This window comes from Pteropus medius, unplaced genomic scaffold (genome assembly GCF_902729225.1).
Source record: "Pteropus medius unplaced genomic scaffold, Ma_sr-lr_union100, whole genome shotgun sequence".
NCBI classification, from domain to species: Eukaryota; Metazoa; Chordata; class Mammalia; order Chiroptera; family Pteropodidae; genus Pteropus; species Pteropus medius.
This window is the reverse complement of record NW_024340698.1, coordinates 6,502,198-6,520,709: the sequence shown is the minus strand read 5'-3', so window position 1 is coordinate 6,520,709 and position 18,512 is coordinate 6,502,198. Positions and strand designations below refer to the sequence as shown.

Below are 18,512 nucleotides of genomic sequence, written 5' to 3'. Positions count from 1 at the left end.
TCTAATCCTGTCTCTCACTACTATCAACTGCCTCCTCTCTGCGTTGTATTGGACTAAACTACTTGTGGTTTCTCTGATGGCCTCAGCTCAGATCCTGAGCTGGAATAACGTCTAGTTCTCTAGGCTTCTTTACTTGTCTCCTCCTGATTAGATTGTGTTAGTCTTATTCACCACTGCATGCTCAGCATCTAACATAATGTCTGGTACATAGGACAAACTCAATAAATAAATGTTTGTTGAATTAATATACTGTTTTCAGGGATTATTACTTGGTTTTCCTCAAAAAGGGGCAGGACATTTTTAAACAAACAGTCATGTTTCTTTGACTACTGTGACTGCAATGGACTGAATGTTTGTGCCCCGCCCCCCCCATTCATGTATTGAAATCCTCACCCTCAATGCAATGGTACTAGGAGGTGGGGGCCTTTGGAAGGTCATTAGGTCATGAGGGTGAAGCCCTCATGAATGAGATTAGTGCTCTTATTAAAGGGACCCCAGAGAGCTCCCTAGCCCTCTTTCCACAACCAGAAGATAGCACTCTGTAACCCAGAAGATGACCCTCACCAGAACCTGACCATACTGGCACCCCGATCTATAATTTCCTGACCCCAGAGCCATAGAAATAAATTTCTATTGTTTATAAGCTACCCAGTCTATGGTATTCTGTTGTAGCAGCCAAAATGGACTAAGACAATGACTGAATTTCTAATGTCTACTCATCTACTGAAACACTTTATATGTGTATCATTATATACATCATGTTAACATTGTCTGCTTCTTAATAGAGGTGTGGCCTTGGGAAAGTTTCTTAATCATTTTGTGCCTCAGATTCCTTAATCGTAAAATGGATATAATAAGAGTACTTCTCTTAGGGTTGTGGTGAGGATTAAATGAGATGCTTCTACTATCTGGAATGTTCTCTCTCAGATCATTCAAGGGCTGGCTCCTTCTTCAAATTCAAGACTCAGTTCAAATAACAAGTCCTCAGATGCCTTCCTTGACTGCTCCAAACCCTTCTCCAATTTTTCTCATATCACCTTGTTTTAGTTCCTCATGGCATTTGTAGCTATCTAAATTTCTTTATTTACTTATTTATTTGTTTACTAGCTGTGTGACCTCAATTTCTCTGAGATTTAGTTCCTATACACTGCCATATCTTTAGTGCTTAGAATAATGCCTGAAATGTAGTAGCATTCAATGCAGATTTGTCAAATACATTTATTTGCCTTTAACCATCCAAGTCTTTGAGAAAACTAATAGCCAAACAGGTGAAAATTTTCTGATCACATAAATTGGAGAACAAAACTCCTTTCAAAGTACTGTCAGTCTGTAACAAAAGTCTTAGAACCATTGGTGGTTTGTAAATCACTAGTGCGACCTATGCCTTCCATGGAGGAAAAGTGATATAGCCATAGATCAAACTAAGAAGGTGTGTAGCTACGAACTAATTTTGAATGCCGCAGAGTAAAAGTGAAATGAAGATACAGAAGGAGGGATTCAGTTGGGGGACCTTAAAAAAGAAATGTTATCTTAGAGAAACAAGACAAGGCACTAATGTTTGAAAAGCTCTTAGAACAGTGTCTGGCCCATAGTAAAAGCTATATATGTGTTTATTAAATAAAAATGCCCCCCCCCAAAAAAAACAAATTAAAAATGCTCAGATGATATTTCAGGCCATCAGAATTTTATTTTTGCTTTTGAAAAGATATAAAGTTTTCAAAAAATTTTTATTCATGAAGTTACCATGGGCTGCCCTTTCTCAAAAGCACTCATGAGATGGCCACATGAGCACATATTTGCCCGATATTAGTAAACATTATGTACTAATTTTAGAAAGAGTATCTACAGGAGACCCCAAACTGGGAATCACATGGACTCAATCAGATCATCTGAGTGAAGAAACCAATCCCTAGAAATAACCACAAAGAAAGATGACTGTGCAGAATGGCCCTCCTGAGCCTCTGCTTGGCGATGTGGAGCCTGGGTATGCTCTTCTTCACTGAAGACTCAAGGTGCACAATCACAGTTGGGCCTTTGGCTAGACTGTGACAAGGTGAACACCTCATTGCATGTCTCACTGTCTTGGGTTGTGGTCACTATCTCACTGGCTCCTTTCATGGAGTAAGGAATAGTGAGCCATGGGGAATTCTGGGGGGCAGTGCATGACACTGGGATCACATACTTAGATGAGGTACCCTTTGAAGTGTAGTATATCTCCGTGCTGTACATAACCATATCCTGAGAGACAGCCTTGGCCCTGATGCCACATTCAGTAACACGGTAGGTGAACTGATACATATGTGGCTTAACATGGTTGACAGGACAACCCAGGCCCAAGTGTAACTCATGAAAGTGTACATATACGTCGTTGTTCAACATGAAGGGGTGCACCGTGACCATGAACCAGTCTGTGGAGCATAGTACAGTCATTGGATTTTGTCCGGAAGAGGCTGAGAACACGGAGGTGAGGATGACCATTACTCCTATCAACTCGAAAACTTTCATCTTTGTAGTTGATCACGTGATGACTCTTAAGAAACAGGAAGCTGTCTGGTGAGGGTTTCTAGAATACACAAAAACATAAAAAGCAAATCATCTTATTTCCTATCGAAAGTTCAAACATCATGATTTAAACAAAACAAAACGAAAGGCCATTCTTAAAGCATAAAAAAAGTTTAAGAGAATAGAACTTACATGTTCTCACACACACAAAAAAGGTAAATATGTAATGTGTTAATTAACTTGATGGGGAAATCCTTTCACAAGGATTAAATTACAATTTTATTTGTCAATTATACCTCAATCAAACTGAAGCAAGGAAAAAAAGAAAAGGAAAACACTTTCTCTCTTGTGAGAGACAACTGAATTTTAATTTCATTGTCGGAATTCCCATGTTTATGGATGACTATAATGGCTGCTTTAAGTGACTTTAATATGCTGTTTTAGTATAAAACACATATCCCTCAAATGTAGAATGAGAGTCTATACCGATCAGGAGTGGCATCCTTTTGTGTGTAACCCCAACAAAGAAGAAAACAAAAACAGTTTTCATGCCAAACATTAAGTAAGGAGACAGGAGATAAAGTTTAATTCAAGTTGGCAGAACTTTCTTCCATAATGGCCCCAGTGTCCTCCCATATGCCATACGAACAAACTCTTCCCTATTGCCTTTTTTTGGTTAGCAACAAATTTAATTAAATAAAAACCGAAGAAGAAATTGTGGTTTATTCCTGACAACCAAATATTAAAATTTTGCTGAGTGGCTCCCTTAAAATGATCAAATGAAGGCTTCGAAAACTCTAGCAGTAGCATCATAAGTCATTATGACCAATAGATTCCTTGATATAGCAATTGGGACACCTTGTAAAATAGTGAAATTGCAGGAACAAAAAAACATTTTGGTTTTTAATTTTATATATTTTGATCCATATTATACATGAAACTACTCAGACATCCTATATTAAAGAAAGGGGGTCTTGTGTTTGCATTTTACACATTGATTAACAAGGTATTTTCTAAAATATTCTTTGTGGCCATTGTTGGCACCTCATTGAATCACATAATTGGCTTTACATTCTTTTATTTTCACTAGCTTTTCATTTCATGTCTTTTCTTTTCCAAAGGGAAGTTCTGTGGCCACCCTGTAGTCCTATTGCCTTTTACTTCCTAAAAACTGACAGGCAGAGCAGTGTGGAGAAAAAAAAAGTAATGGTAACAAGTTTCTAAAACACATCAGAAAGAGGTGACAAATGAAGAAGGAAGGAAGAGGAACATCATCAAATATTGTCCAACTCAGCTTTATTTTTAAATCATATACTAGAAAAGCACCTTAATTTCAAAGGAATTGAATATATATGTGTAAGGTTTTATTTTTGTTCTCTGCTGATTTAAGTAGCACCTGCATAAATGAATTCATTCTTTGACTAATATTTATTGAGTGCCTACTATGTGCACAGCTCTGTGCTGAAAAGCATCGCAAGACATTTATTTCCTTCCCCTTTCCCCAGGTGCAAAAATACAGCTCTTTCTCGTCCTTTGATATTGATAAATTTGCTCCATTCTTTATTAGAAACTATGGCATGCGAACCCACTAGAAAAGCACACTGACCTGGATGAAATGATTTATTTCTAAGTCAGGCACTTGATCTGATCGGTACAGATGGGTCTTGCTATCTCTCACTCTCTAATTTGTGGCCCCTCATTCTCTCTGGGGTGTTGGGGTGTAAAGAGAAGCCTAAGGGGTCCACACAGTTTCCTTCCTTTCCTTTTTGTTCATTCTGAAATGTCTCTCCTAGAACTACTATTTTGTTTTACACAAAGCAAAAACAGAAGCAGTGGCAATACACAAAAATCTCGACCCTTTACCCCTCACAAAAACAAACAAACAAGATAAAACGATAACAACGACAACAACAAACCAAGTAAATTCTGATGCCAGCTGGTCTTGGATGAAGATTCAACAGTTAAATAAACAAAGCACTTGCTCTGGAATGATGCATGATATTTGCTGAGGTTCCTTTTGGAAGCTGAGATAATCACTGCATCACTACTGCACCATTGTCTTGGCAAAGAAGACCATCTTATTCTGAGTACGCTTTAGGAGTGGCTCTCTCTCTCTCTCTCTCTCTTTCCTTTTGTCCTTAACATCATCTCACATCCTGGGCCTATTTTTCCTGAACGAAAACTTTTCCTTTACATAGTTCCTGCCATAGGCAAGAAAAACAATCCTTCTATTCCATTTTTGTTGTTCAAACCCAAAACTGAGACCCAAGTTTAAGGCTGTGTTCTTGTCCGGGCAGTTTCATATGCCATCCATTTTCTCTCTCTCCCTCAAGCATCTTTCCTATCTTCCTTCCTCCTCTTCCCTCTCATGGATAATCCATATAGTTATAAAAAGCCCAGATTCTCTGAGAAACAAGACAGTTGTCCCTCAACCAATCTTTTAGACTACCTCACTAATGAGCTTGCTAACTCTCAGTTCAGTGCCATACTTTGGAGAGTTGCTCTTTTTTCCTTAGCATAGGTCATCAAAACTGGGAAGTCTCATTTCCCTGCGGTCTGCACTGCATTTCCCAGGGAAGAACCTCAGGTCTCTCTCTCTCTCTCTCTCTCTCTCTCTCTCTCTCTCTCTCTCTCTCTCTGTGTGTGTGTGTGTGTGGCAGATGTTTTATGGTCATTCACAACACAGTGTGAATTCATCAAATCAGCTTTTTTTTCTTTTTTTTTCTTTAGCTTTTTTAACTTCTAGTTAAGATGTGCTGGTGGAATGGGATTTTGGACAGGGGAAAGAGAAGGTAGGCTCTGATTACTGGGGGCAGAGGAAAAAGAATGCTGAGGGGCTACAGATGAGAAGGGGTGTCAGAAGAGTGAGTTGTGTGGGGTTGCCAAACTGAAGATATTTTTAGCCATAGTTGGGGCTGTGCACAGCTTTTCAAGAGCTGCGGACAGAGTCCTACTTAAAGTATCCAGAAATTTTCAGAGCTATGGGGAGTTGAGAACTGGGGAAGAAATAAACACAAATAAAGGAGAGCTCACCTTGGGACTATTGTCCAGCTTCTGGAAGAAGCAGCTGGGCTGTCAGAAAGCAGGTCTCAGGGTTTGCATTACCATAGCTCCATTTTGATTTGATTGCAAATTATCCGTGGGACATTCCAGAAGCAATGAGTTTAGATGCATTTGTATAGCCAAGCAGGGCTCAGCTGTTGGTACATACCATCCTGAACTGAGCTATAGAGAGGCCAGTAAAACCAGAGCTGCTAATGACACCTGGATGCAAAATGTTTGCTTTCCTAGCAGCTACAGAGTACAGTAACTTTCTGTTTTTTCTAAATGTTGTTTATGCATATACATTTTCTATTAGTTCCTTTAACAGAGTTTCTCCTTCGTTTTTTCAAGAACTGTGACAAGCCTTTCTTAATAAATACTTTTAAAAAACATGAAATAGTTTATTCTGGGAATATAAACTATTTCTTAATGTCTTATAAGAAAGAGATTGGATATTGGTCTAAACACAGAATTTTTCATCTTAGGAAGAAAAAAACTTTTTAAAAGAGACAAAAGCTTCAGTCCAAATTTGTTTTGTGATGTTGGTGAGTGAATTGAGAAGTATAACACAAATCTCCTTGAACGCAGACAGGATTTTTGCCTCCCCATCTGCTCTGATGTCGTCAGAGACACATATGAACTCTTTGCATGGGAAGTGGGGAGGGGAATTAGTTAAACATTTCCACATCTGGTTTTGGAATGGTTTGGAAAAAGAACTCACTCCATAGGCTCCTGGAAGCTTTTGGGGTCGACAGCTATTTATTTTTAAAATTCAGTATACTCATGACAGCATAGTTATCATTTGTATATTGTTTTCCCAGAATCTTGTTGTCAAAACAAAAGGAAACAGAGGGGAAAAGGAAAGTCTAAAGCAACATGCAATTATCTCAGGGAAATATAACTGTCAGGGCTTTGATTTGCAGCAAAGTTTGTTTGCTCTCTTGCAGCTGATTTGAAGAAAAATGAATCCGAGTTGGAATAAAGATTCTTTTCTAAAACAAGACCGGAAAAAAGAATCCTAACACTTTGTGAACTCTTTAATTTAGAAATTCAAATAGTCGCATTCTAACTTTGGCCTGCAAACTATCTCAAGGTTTGGGAACCTTTTTAAATTGAGGTTCTTTTTCAAGCCGAGTTTTAAAGAATTAGTTGGTTCACTGCTCTCAAAGAAAGTAAGGATTGCGATTACACTAATGATGTCAAAGGTACATTAAAGTGAGTTAGAAAATGAAATAACTGCTTTTGTAGAATTTACTTTAATTCTAAAGAATCTGGGTCTGGTTCAGTTTTCCAGCCTGGTGAAACACAGTGTGAAAAGTAACTGCACGTTATTCATCATTTTGCATGGAAGAAGAATTATGAACTGCTAATGTTTAACAATGTCCATTTTCTCAACAGAGGAAAACACCTTGACTCAACCTAGAAAAGACTTGATTAAAATTAAACTAAAAGTAGTCATTAAAAATGTTTTTCTGATTCTAAAAGTAATTGTAGAAAATTGGGAGATATAGAAAAGAAAAAAAAGAGAAAACACTTCACAACCTCAAAATAACCAAATTGTTAAATTTTTGGTTTAAGCTTCTAATAGTTTTTGGGGGAAAAGTCAGGTGATAAGTGATGATAGTATTATTATTGATATTATTGATAAATGATATTGTGTGTTATTATGTATTTTATATGCATATATAATCCAAAGTCATTTCTGGAAAAAAAGCCAAGGATTTTTGAAAGCTGTTTTTAATTTTTGACATTGAATTTGAAAGCAATCAAAGCATTATTTTTGTTTGGGCCATCTGGTTTTGTTCTTATAATCTGTTAAGCTATCAAGCATAGTTTAAATGTCATGGTTCATCTCATGCACAAATAAATGTTGCGAAATAAATAAGAGCCCAAGCTCCTTGTAAGAGAGAAAAGGTTTTGCTGGATCGCAAATTTGGTTACTAAAAGGTGATAGTCAGACATGAAATCAAACCATAATAGGGCTCCACAATAAGGGTAAACCATACCCTGAGTGAACATAAGTATTTCCAAATAAATACAGAAAGCTGGACTTTAGTGGAACTTGCAAATATCAGGTCATGGGAACCCCTTCCCTTTGGTTCAGAGAAGCTGAATTAGTTTAATCTTAAAGTTGAACAAAGGGATGTATTTCATAATTTTCATAAAATCTAAGAAAAATCCTAAATGCATGCCCTTAATTCGGTTTATCTTTAATTTAATAATTTATTTGAGTTAGACTTTTCAGAAAACCACACCTTTTGCCACAAAGCCCCGGAGTCCCTTCCCATTTTAAAAAATAAGGTAAGTTTTTGTCTGAGCCAAGCTCCCAACTCCAAAGCAGCTCTGCTGCATTAACCCATTAGGAGTCTCTGGAGGTCTGTGCAAGCCAGATAAAGGCCTGTTCACCTGAGATGATTTCAGGTGTTACCATTAGAAGGCAGAAGGTTGAATCAGATGCTCCTTCAAGGGCTTCACCACTTCTTTGATACACCTGTGTCAATAAATGAGCCCTCTTGACAGCTTCCAAAAATGGTCAGGCACATCCCTACCTCCTTTACAAAACTGGGATTTTGGGATATGGGTTTTCTTAAAGTGAGGTGCACACATATAGCCCTAGCTGAAGGATGGCTTAAATCCAAATCAAACCAGAATTGACTTTACAGGCCGTTTGCCTGATTTTTAACTGCTTGACCAACATGAATCTTTCCAAAACCCAAAGCTACCTTATGTATGCTCCACCCAGAATTGGCTACTTGAGATTGCAACATGTGTCAAGTGTGTGTGTGTGTGTGTGTGTGTGTGTGTGTGTGTGCACACCTGACTGAGCCATTCACCATCTTGGCTCTCAGAGGAAAAAAGGTTTAGAAAAATGTTCCTGGCAGCTTTGATAGAAGGCGTATCGGTTGTTATTAAAGAGCTCACAATTTTGGAGGTATGTGCATACTGGACTAAGTAAAGATGCATTGCTCTGTGGCCAGGACACTGTGGGAAGGCAAATCTGCACACACACACACACACACACACGGAGGAGGGAGAAATAGGCAGATGGATGGACGAATTACACGGAACTACAGAGAAAAGAAAACCATAGACCCAAGAGTGGTTGCCAGAGGGCAGGGGGTGGGGAAGGGGAAGTGGAGAAATGGGGTAAAGAGGGTTAAATATGTTGTGACAAAAAGAAATCTAACTATGGGAGGTGAACACACAGTGTAAATATATACATACCTTACTGTTAAAAACAAACAAACAAAAAAATACATGGTGATGGGAGATTTAACTTTGAGTGGTGAACACACAATGCAATATACATATGATGTATCATTGAATTGTATACTTGAAACCTAATTTTATTAACCAATGTCACCCCAATAAATTTAATTTAAAAAGTTAAATAGAACTACCATATGACTCAGCAATCCCACTTCTGGGTATTTATCTGGAAGTGAAATCACTATCTCAAAGAGATATCTACACCCCCATGTTCATAGCAGCATTATTCACAATAGATGAGATATGGAAACAACCTAAGTGTCTGTTGACAGATGAATAAAGAAAACATGGTGTATACATAAAAAAGAAAAAGAAAGCCCCAATCTGTTTCCCGCTGTTGTTCTGATCCCTACTATTTTTCTCTCATTCTTTAATCCTTGGACTGTAACTTCCTTAAAGAAGTAGGTCTTAGACTACTAGAGTATCTGGTACATAGTAAGTACTCAGCAAATATTTATTAAATGAAACAATAAAGGAATCAATAAACGACTAGCATAAATCACCAGCTGCCTCTGTGCCTCCTTGTCTAGACCCTAAGGGCCTGAATCTGGTTACTGGCTAACCCCCTCCCCCACTTCTTCCCCAAACTCCCAGTTGAAGGCCTGGGGTAGCAGTAAAGTCTTTCTTGGTAGAGAGTTCAGGGCCCCTGTCAAGGATTCCAACCTCCCCACTTGTCTCCTTGCTTGCCCACTGAGCTCGCAGATGCCAAGGGCTCTGCATCTTCCCAGCCCAATGGACCCACTGCTCTGTCAATTAGCTCTTAGCCAGCCACTCCAAACGAAGCTAGCATTCCTTGTACTAATCCCCCATCCCTGGTCACTATCCTCCTTCTGTCAAACAACCAAAGAGAACCAGTGTTAGTATGTCTGGACTCAGCCATAGATTCACAGGCTATCCCCACTCTGATGGTCTCAGGCAAGTTAAGTCAATCTTTACGGAGAAAACAAAATGCAACTCTCTCCTGGACTGGCTTTACATGGCAAGGAAGCAGAAAGCCCCAGATCCCACCAGGTCAAGTCCAGGCAGCTTAGAGAGACAGCATATTCAGAACTGGGTCTCAGATCTATGAGGTACTGAGGGGCGATGGGATACTTAGAAGGGGCCTGCTGGAGGCACTGGGTTGACTGAGGCAAATGGACACAGCCCCCTGAAATTGCTCATGGATGGATTCCCTTAGCTAGAAAGAGGAACTGAAACCACAGACTGGATATCTGCTTCTCCTCAGAGCCATATACATGTCCATGACTGGTTCTGAGCACAGAGGTAGAAATCAGAAAATGCCAGAAGTTGTGGGGAAGTTGGAGGCAAGATAGGTTGTCTCTTCTACTGCAAGTTGACCTTTGGCTTACTCTGAGCTGGGCTCTCTGCTCTGCCAATCCAGATGGAGAGAGAGAGATCCAGACCAACTTCAGATTTTGTTTCAGCATTTCCCAGCTAGAGTGCTCCCCAAAGTGCTTTGAAACTGATCCTATTTCCACATAAACTATCAAATTTCACTAGTAAATATCACTCTCCATTTGTTTCATCTTCACCTTTTATATAACAAAGGTTTGATTTGGGTGTGATAGCTCCTTATCTTAGTAATATCAAAATACTTGGGGCAGAGTTTTGGCTTGGTATCTTCTTCAGGCACTTAGTACTTGCTTAAAATATATACATAATAGATTGAACTTGTGTTCATCTTTATATATTATAATATATAAATATTTCTAAATGAATATATTCTATATAATGTTAAACATATAAAAGTCGACCTATTATTTTATTATATCTGAAAATGTATACATATGTGATATATAATGCTGTTAAAATATATATTAACAACAAACAGATGAGGTCCCCTTCCTGCTGCCAATATATCTTTCCCTTAACAAAGAATAAAGGACTCTTCTAAAATTTTTCTTGAGAGCCAAGACTTTGAACTTACATCATTTGGCTATATATATATATATATATATATATATATATATATATATGCATATATATATACACACACATACACACACATATGTGCATGAGTATATATATGCAAATATATATGTTGAATTGTGTCCCCCAAAGTTCATACTTGAAGATCTAACCTCCAGTACCTCGGAATGTGACCTTATTTGGAGATAGGGTCTTTAAAGAGATAATTAAGTTAAAATGAGGGCATTAGGGTGGGCTCTAATCTAATATGATTGGTGTCCTAACAAAAAGGGGAAGTTTGGACACAGAGACAACCACAGAGAAAAGATGAGGTGAAGACACACAGGGAGAAGACAGCCAGGTGACTATAGCAATGCATTTACAAGCCAAAGAATGCCGAGGATTGTCAGCAATCACCAGAAACTAGAAGACAAAGAAGGATCCTCTCCTAGAGCCATGAAGAGAGCATGGTCCTGCTGACACCTTGATCTTGGACTTTTAACTTCCAGAACTGTGAGAGAATAAATTTCTATTGTTTTAATCCACCGTGGTTGTGGTACTTTGTACAGCAGCCCTAGCAAACTAATAAATATATGTTCCCCAACAAATTGAACAGACACACATGCCTCCTTCCTGAGATAAGAGCTTGCAACTCTTAATGTTCTGACTCTATGTCTTGCTACAACCATAAATTCCATTTGGAATTAGAAAGATGATGAGACAACAAGGAACGAAGACAAAAAGTTAGAAAGGAGCCTATCAAAGGGGTACTGGTGCTGGTATTTGATACCTATGGGAGAAACAGAATTTGGGAAGGAGATTTTAGTATGATATCAGGAAAACTTTCCTAACTCTAAAAGTTGTCCAAACATGAATGAAGAAGCCTGGTGAAGAACTGAGTTTCCTTGGTTCTCTGCAGGCATTCAGGTAGAGAGGCTGGACGACCACTTGTCAGGATGGCTGGAGAGGGAATTCCTGTTCTATGTGGGTGGCTACATTAGAGGGTCTTTAAGGTTCTGTCACAGAATGGCATGTATGTGTATTCCCATGCATGTGTTCATACTATATCATACTTCATAATGTCCTCGTAATTGTGTACCATAATCATAATATGTTCATAACTAGCACATATACTAAGAACACAGGCATGGGAGAATATGCACATTATGCATGCATGCATAAGTTACTTATATAGGTCTTCCTAATATATAAAAGACGATATAATACTGTCTAATAAGGACCTGACCCTCAGCCAGGTTTTTATTGTGATTGGAGCTTAGTGATACTGGTGGCAATTACAAGGGGAAGGTGGCAGGAGAGAAGGGAAAATGAGTCATGATATAGACAAAAATACCTACTCACCCCCTTCCTCCACTATCTGAAAGTAGAGCATTCCTATGAAACCTTTCATAAGCTGAAAGAGCCAAAGTGAAGAAGCAATTACCTTAGGACACATCTTGCTAATGGATGCACAAAATAAATCAAGATAAAGCCCAGATGCTCAGAGACACAGTTGAAAACTATGGTGGCTTGATGTTGAGATGTTGAGTGTAGTTCTGGGGAAAAGAGCTCGGCAGGGCCACTTTTGCTGCTTGGGGTTCATGCTGCAAAATAAATGCTGAATGCCATTTCTTCTTTATGCCTTTTTTTTTTTTCCAGAAAGGCAAAAATCCTCTTCAGATTTCTTAAGGTTAAAGAAAAAAGGTACTAATGTAGATCTTTCATAAAAACGAAGTGGTAGCAAGTAAACTTTTGAAAAGCAGGGGGTCATCTGTCCTCAAAATGGGGCTTACTGCCTGGCTCTAAATCATGGGGGGCTGACATGTCCTTTCTAAGCAACATGATCTCTGGAAGCCCTGCATCAGGAGTTTTCTTTACAAACTTCTTGCATTAGACTGAAAAGGCTGTGGCTCTGTTCCTTGGAACTACTATCTACGGAGGCCCTAGCACAGCTACAGGGTGAGTGCTCAAAAGTATACAAATTTTCTATTTACCGTGGAAAAGAGTAGTAGTAACGACACTCTCCCCTATGTTTATGCTTCTTTGCAATGTTTTAAGTAATTGCAGAATCCAAGGATTTTAAGTTTCTTTGAATGTATGTGGGTCACATATAGCAACAAATCTGAAAAATAAGGCATTTTAAAAAATATGGACATCCTTATTTATATAGAGATCCCCACCCCCCTCCCAATAGGGTGTGCTTTTTCCTATTATTTTCCTTGATCCTCGCAGCTCTCGCATAAGGTCCCCCAAAATAGGCATCACATGTTAAAGCTGTGGAAATGTGGGCCCAATTTGGGCCTCAGGACTTTACACCAGCCTGCCTGTCTTCTCTGCCCCTTTACAACTTAGACAAAATTGCAAGACATTATGAGTTAATCAGTATGGAAAGTTCTGAAGTGGCTTGACCTATGGACTACTGCTCAAGATCCATGGTGACTTTTACTTCAATGTCTGATGGCCAAGTTATTTAGAAGAGGTAGTAGAAGTGACTCTTAAACTCAGCCAAGGGAGCTAAACAAACCAAAGTACAGAGGGCCTCTGGGAGCAACTTCCCACAGCTGGAGAAAGCTGAGCAAAGCTCTAAGATGGCAAATGGCAGTGAGGGGCAGAGACTAAGCTTTCTAAAATAGCCCAGGACGTGAAAAAGACTAGAGGAAGAATAAAATATTCACAGGCTAGAGAGGGCAGAACCAGTGAGATGCCAGCTGAGTGTGTACTTTGTGCTTTCCCTGTCCCCTAACACTTTTTAAAGTATTCTTTTTACTCCTAAGTTATGGGAACAAAGAAACTGAGCCCACACATTAGACAAGGCCATCATTATAGGCAGCTGCCTGACTCTAGAAACTAAAATTCCCCTGAAGAAGGAAGGAAGGAAACAAACACTTACTGAAGCACTGTGCTAAGGGGCTTTATGTGCAATATCCCACTTAATCCTCACAGTAACCTTGTGTGATAGTTACTGTTATTAACAGCCCAATATATAGAATAGATTGAGGATCAGAAAGGTTAGAAAACTCACTAAAGACACAAAGCTAGTAAGTGGCAAAAACAGGATTGAAAACATCTGCCATGCTTATAGTACTTCCATAGTTTTCTTTCTAGTATATGCCAATGTTAAGAGAGTAAACACTAGGAAGGCATTTAAAAAAGAAGACATAAAAAAGAGGCTTAGGTTGTTTATGGGGATCAGAGTCTAGGGTGATGGGGAGTTGGGGAAATTAATAGCTTTCAAGCAGGAGAAATCAAGGGGAAAAGGAGGCAATAAATGAGAGACAGAAATTCAGAGGCACTTAGAGAAGATAATTCTAGATTACTGTTTACATTATATTACTCCTTATATTTTAGACTTCTTGAGAGCAAGCAGTCATTCATGATTTCAATGTACCACATTTATTCCGCGAGCTGCATGCATACCCAGAACACGCCATATAGTCTGGGTTTCCCAATCTATTTTGACAAGGGGAATGTATATGGCTTCTGTGTAAAGCCACCAAATATGGCAACCATGAATTGTGAAGAGTGGCCTGTAAGCTTACCCAATAAATCTTTCTGAAAAGAAAAAGGGTCTCATGCATTCTGTAACTCTTACATTTGTTACAACAGCGGGGATTCACATAATTCTAACTCTACCCTGAAGATAGAGATTGTGTCTCTTTCTGATTTTGTTCTGTCTTTAAAAAGAAAGCTGGGCTTCATTTACCAAGCCTGAATGTTTGTGAAGCTCCAAACAGAGTTTGGATGGGGGTGGGGGTGGATACAGATAGCCAAATGGTAGAGTCAGTAGGTGACTTTTCATTAGTACCATGTTCTAAATAACCAGAACTACACAGCCCTACTGCTGTGACAAAAGTCACTTTAAAAAAGAACCCACTTAGTGGATATAAAGAAAGTCGGCAGGGATGGGCACTCTTCATTCCTGGTCAAAGCCATTAGCTTGAGATGCTGGAGAAAGGGATTGAGCTTATTTTTCCCAAAAATACCATGTGGCATTTTCTCAGACTCTATGAAGAATCTTACATTGTTTGAGCCATGCTCTGGCTCATAATAAGAGTTGAACAACTGTAGTGCCCACCTGTTAGAAATCAAGACTGGGGTATTAAACTAAGCAGTGCTGACCCATTAGAATGGCCTGACTATTTTGTGTGGAAGGCGAACCTCTCCTAAGCCCAGGGATTAGTGTTTTCACATTGGGGCAATAATTGAAGCAGGTGCTCATTCTATGAGTTGTTCAGAGTAATTTTTCTTACTGCCTAGAGGTAGGAGCTGAAATAGAGTAAGTACTCAAAGGGCATGACCCAGACAGGAGTTTGAGACATAAGAGAAGCATTCCTTGTTTTTTGCTTCCTTGGAAAGTGGAAAAAGAAACTCTTGGCACAAAATGGCTGCTACAGAACCAGGGGAGGGGAGATAATTAAGGAAATAGGAAGGACTGTCTTTATCAAGGGATATGGTCATTAGGAACACACCCCATTACCAGTAATGTATGTTTAAATTCTGAGTCTCTGAATAAGCAACACTTTCAAAAGGGCCACCTTATCATTATTTATAAAATGAACTAAGTTTCGGGGAGGAGGACTTCTTTTTTGCCTTACTTTTAGAGATTTTATTTGTGGGAGATGGTAGATCTGTTTTTTTTTTTTTAACCAAATTTTAAGTAGCATTTATTATTTCTAAATACAAGGACTTATGGTTTTACTTTTCTTCTTAAGATTCCACTAACTTATAAGGGCAACTGGATATTTGGTGTTAGTAATATCTTTGGGATCTCTAGGCTTGCATAATTAGATATTGGGAATAATAAGTGGTCTTGGTGAGGAGGTTATAGAGGAGACAATGACTTCGGTCACCTAATAGAAAGAAGTGGATGAGATTTATATGGACACATTTCTATGGACAGAAAAGGGGTGGGTAGAAAGTCTGAGGAAAGACTCTTTAAAATAATGAGGCACTGGAGGGCTCAAGGCAGGAAAGTCTAGTAGCTGAGTGGCTTTGATTTGTCAGAAAAACCTGGAATGAAACTGGACTGTTTTTACTAGCTGTCTAACCTTGGGCATGTTACTTTCTATATATTGTCTTCCTCATTTGTGAAATGAGGATAATTAATAATAATAATAATAATAATAATAATAATAATTCTTCATAGGGTTGTTGTGATGATTAAATGAGACCATGAGTGAAAAACTGTATTCATTCCTGACACATAAGTGCTCAGTAAATGTTAGGTATTGTTAAAACTATATTGTTGAATATAGAAACTCAAGTAAACCACATTGAAACAGGGTTCATAATATCTTTGAGAACCTCCTAATCTATTGCTGTGCTTACACTGAAACCATATTTGAGGTTTTTTAAAATGTCTGGGCATTGGAAATATATAGACTAAGTTTGAATTGGGGCTCCGTTGCTTCCTAGCTGTGTGATCTTAAGTAAGTCACTTCTCCCTCCTGGCCTCAGTTTCCTCATATACAACCGAGCCAGTTATAATAACTACCTCATAGGACCGAAGTATTGAATGAGGTATGAGAAAGTGCACGTACAGAGCCTGGCACAGATCATGTGCCTCATAAATGGGAGCTATAGAATAGGCTTGGGCAGACAGCCCAGCTGCAGGGTTTCTTGCACTCCACCTCCCTCCATCTTCTTGTTAGTCCCAACTAGAGTCTCATCAATCTGCCACTCTTCTCAGGGGTTGCCGGAAATTCCTGGCACAGATGTCTCCTACAGGGACAAATTTTGGATATCCCTCTATCCAGCCCTGTTACCACTGAATTATGGGGAGAGAGAGGAGAGAAGACCCATTGAGAGGGAGAGGAGAAAACAAACGTCTTCTGTATACTCCTGCCTTGGCTAGCCCAGGCTTATGCCTGAAATAGGTGTTCGGTAAATACTTGAGGAATGTACGTTCAAATTAATGAAAAAAGAGAGCTGGCAGGCAGGCATATGGGAAGGGAAGAGAAAGACATGAGAGTCGTGGCAAACTTTTCCTGACTATGCCTCCACAACATCTTTTTATCTCAGGAGCCTTCCCTGGCCATGGATTGTGGCCAATCTCAATTCTCTCCTTCCCTTTGCACAGATTACAAGGCAATACCCTTCAAACCTATTCAAGATACCCAGACTGAAGCTTGGGGGTGGATCAGGCTCCCCCAACTTTGGGTTCTGAAACCTTGACTCTCTCAGCTGTGTGCAGAAAACATTCTAATGCTGGCCTTAGGAAGTTTCTCAAGGGATACTCAGGTAAAATCCCATCCATCGTTGTGAGATTACCTTCTTGTCCTGAGACCAAGCAGTGGGGTACTGGGTGACAGATCCACTAGTCCACTTCCATTTTTATTCTATACATTTAAGCAATATGACTACCAGGTTTTTCCATGAATGATGTGCCAAAGAATAAGGACACCTGTACATACAGGTAAATCAACACTATGAGCATTGAACGGGCATGCTAACCATGGAAGGGATTGAGACTGAAGATTATATTTTTATAGGCAATATTTTTGAAGGTTTTTTTAAATAAAAACTTATTGGAGTGACAGTAATTAAATCAAATACGTTTCAAGTGTACAATTCAACAGTACGTCATATATATTGCATTCTGTATTCACCACCCAGTTAGATTTCCTTCTGTCACCATATATTTGACCCCTTTACCCTTATCTGCCTCCTCCCTCCCTCCTTTCCTTTGGTAACCACTAAATTGTTGTCTGTGTTCCTCAGTCTCTGTTTGTCTTGTGCATTTGTTGTTTTCAGTTTTATATCCCACATCTTGGAGAAATCACATGGTTTTCAACTTTTTCTGTCTGACTTATTTTGCTTAGCATGATTATCTCAAGATCCATCCATATCGTCACAAATGTCAGTATTTCATCTCTTCTTATGCAATATATAATAATCTACTGTGTGTGCGTGTGTGTGTGTGTGTGCGTGTGTGTATATACCATATGTGGCGGAAGCAGCGTTTAACACACACCACAGCTTCTTTACCCAATCACCTATCATAGGACACTTTGGTTGTTTTCATGTCCTGGCCACTGTGAATAATGCTTCTATGAACATCGGGGTGCATATATCTTTGCAGGTAAATGTTTAAATGTTTTCGGGTTCTTTGGGTAAATACCCAGAAGAGGGATTGCTGCATCATACAGTAAATCAATTCTTAGTTTTTGGAAGAACCTCCATACTGTTTTCCATAGTGGCTGTACCAATTTACATTCCCTTCAGCAGTGTATGAGGGTTCCTTTTCCCCCACAACTTCTCCAACACTTGTTATTACTTGTCCTGTTGAAGATAGTTATTCTAACACATGTGAGATTGGTATCTCATTGTGGGTTTGATTTGCACTTCCCTAATAGGTAGCAATGTTGAGCATCTTTTCATTGTTTGTTGGGCATTGGTATGTCTTGGGAGAAGTGTCTTTTCAGGTCCTCTGCTATGGCAACATTTTAAAACGTTATGTGCCATGGCTTCTCAGTCCCTTTCATAGGCTCAACTTCTGTTCTGACATTTGTTTCAAATAAGATTCCCTTCCATAAAAATATCCCTTAAGGACATATATGCAGAATATGCATTTGGCTTTTCCTTGGTGTTAAATATTTCATTTGATGTGCTGATTTTCAAACTACATTGCTGGAAAATTAATATGTACCTCACTGCCTGTGTGACAACCTCTCACCACAGAAGCAACAGTGACTCGGATCCTGAATCCTTGATTCCTTACCTCTTGCTCCCTGAAAGCTCTGAGCCTCAATTTCATACCCAATCTCTCGGTATCCACATATTCTGCAAAT

The 18,512-nt window shown here is 39.1% G+C and overlaps 1 protein-coding gene across 1 annotated transcript in view; it reads right to left on the bottom strand.

Annotated features, from left to right (window-relative positions):
• Positions 1-1,682: 1,682 nt before the first annotated feature.
• The window catches only part of PLAC1 (placenta enriched 1), a 183,066-nt gene continuing 166,236 nt past the window's right edge, over positions 1,683-18,512 (bottom strand). The window contains 1 exon segment of the mRNA XM_039875196.1: positions 1,683-2,563. Coding sequence (XP_039731130.1) covers positions 1,867-2,505 — 639 coding nt within the window. The 5' untranslated portion in view covers positions 2,506-2,563 and the 3' untranslated portion in view covers positions 1,683-1,866.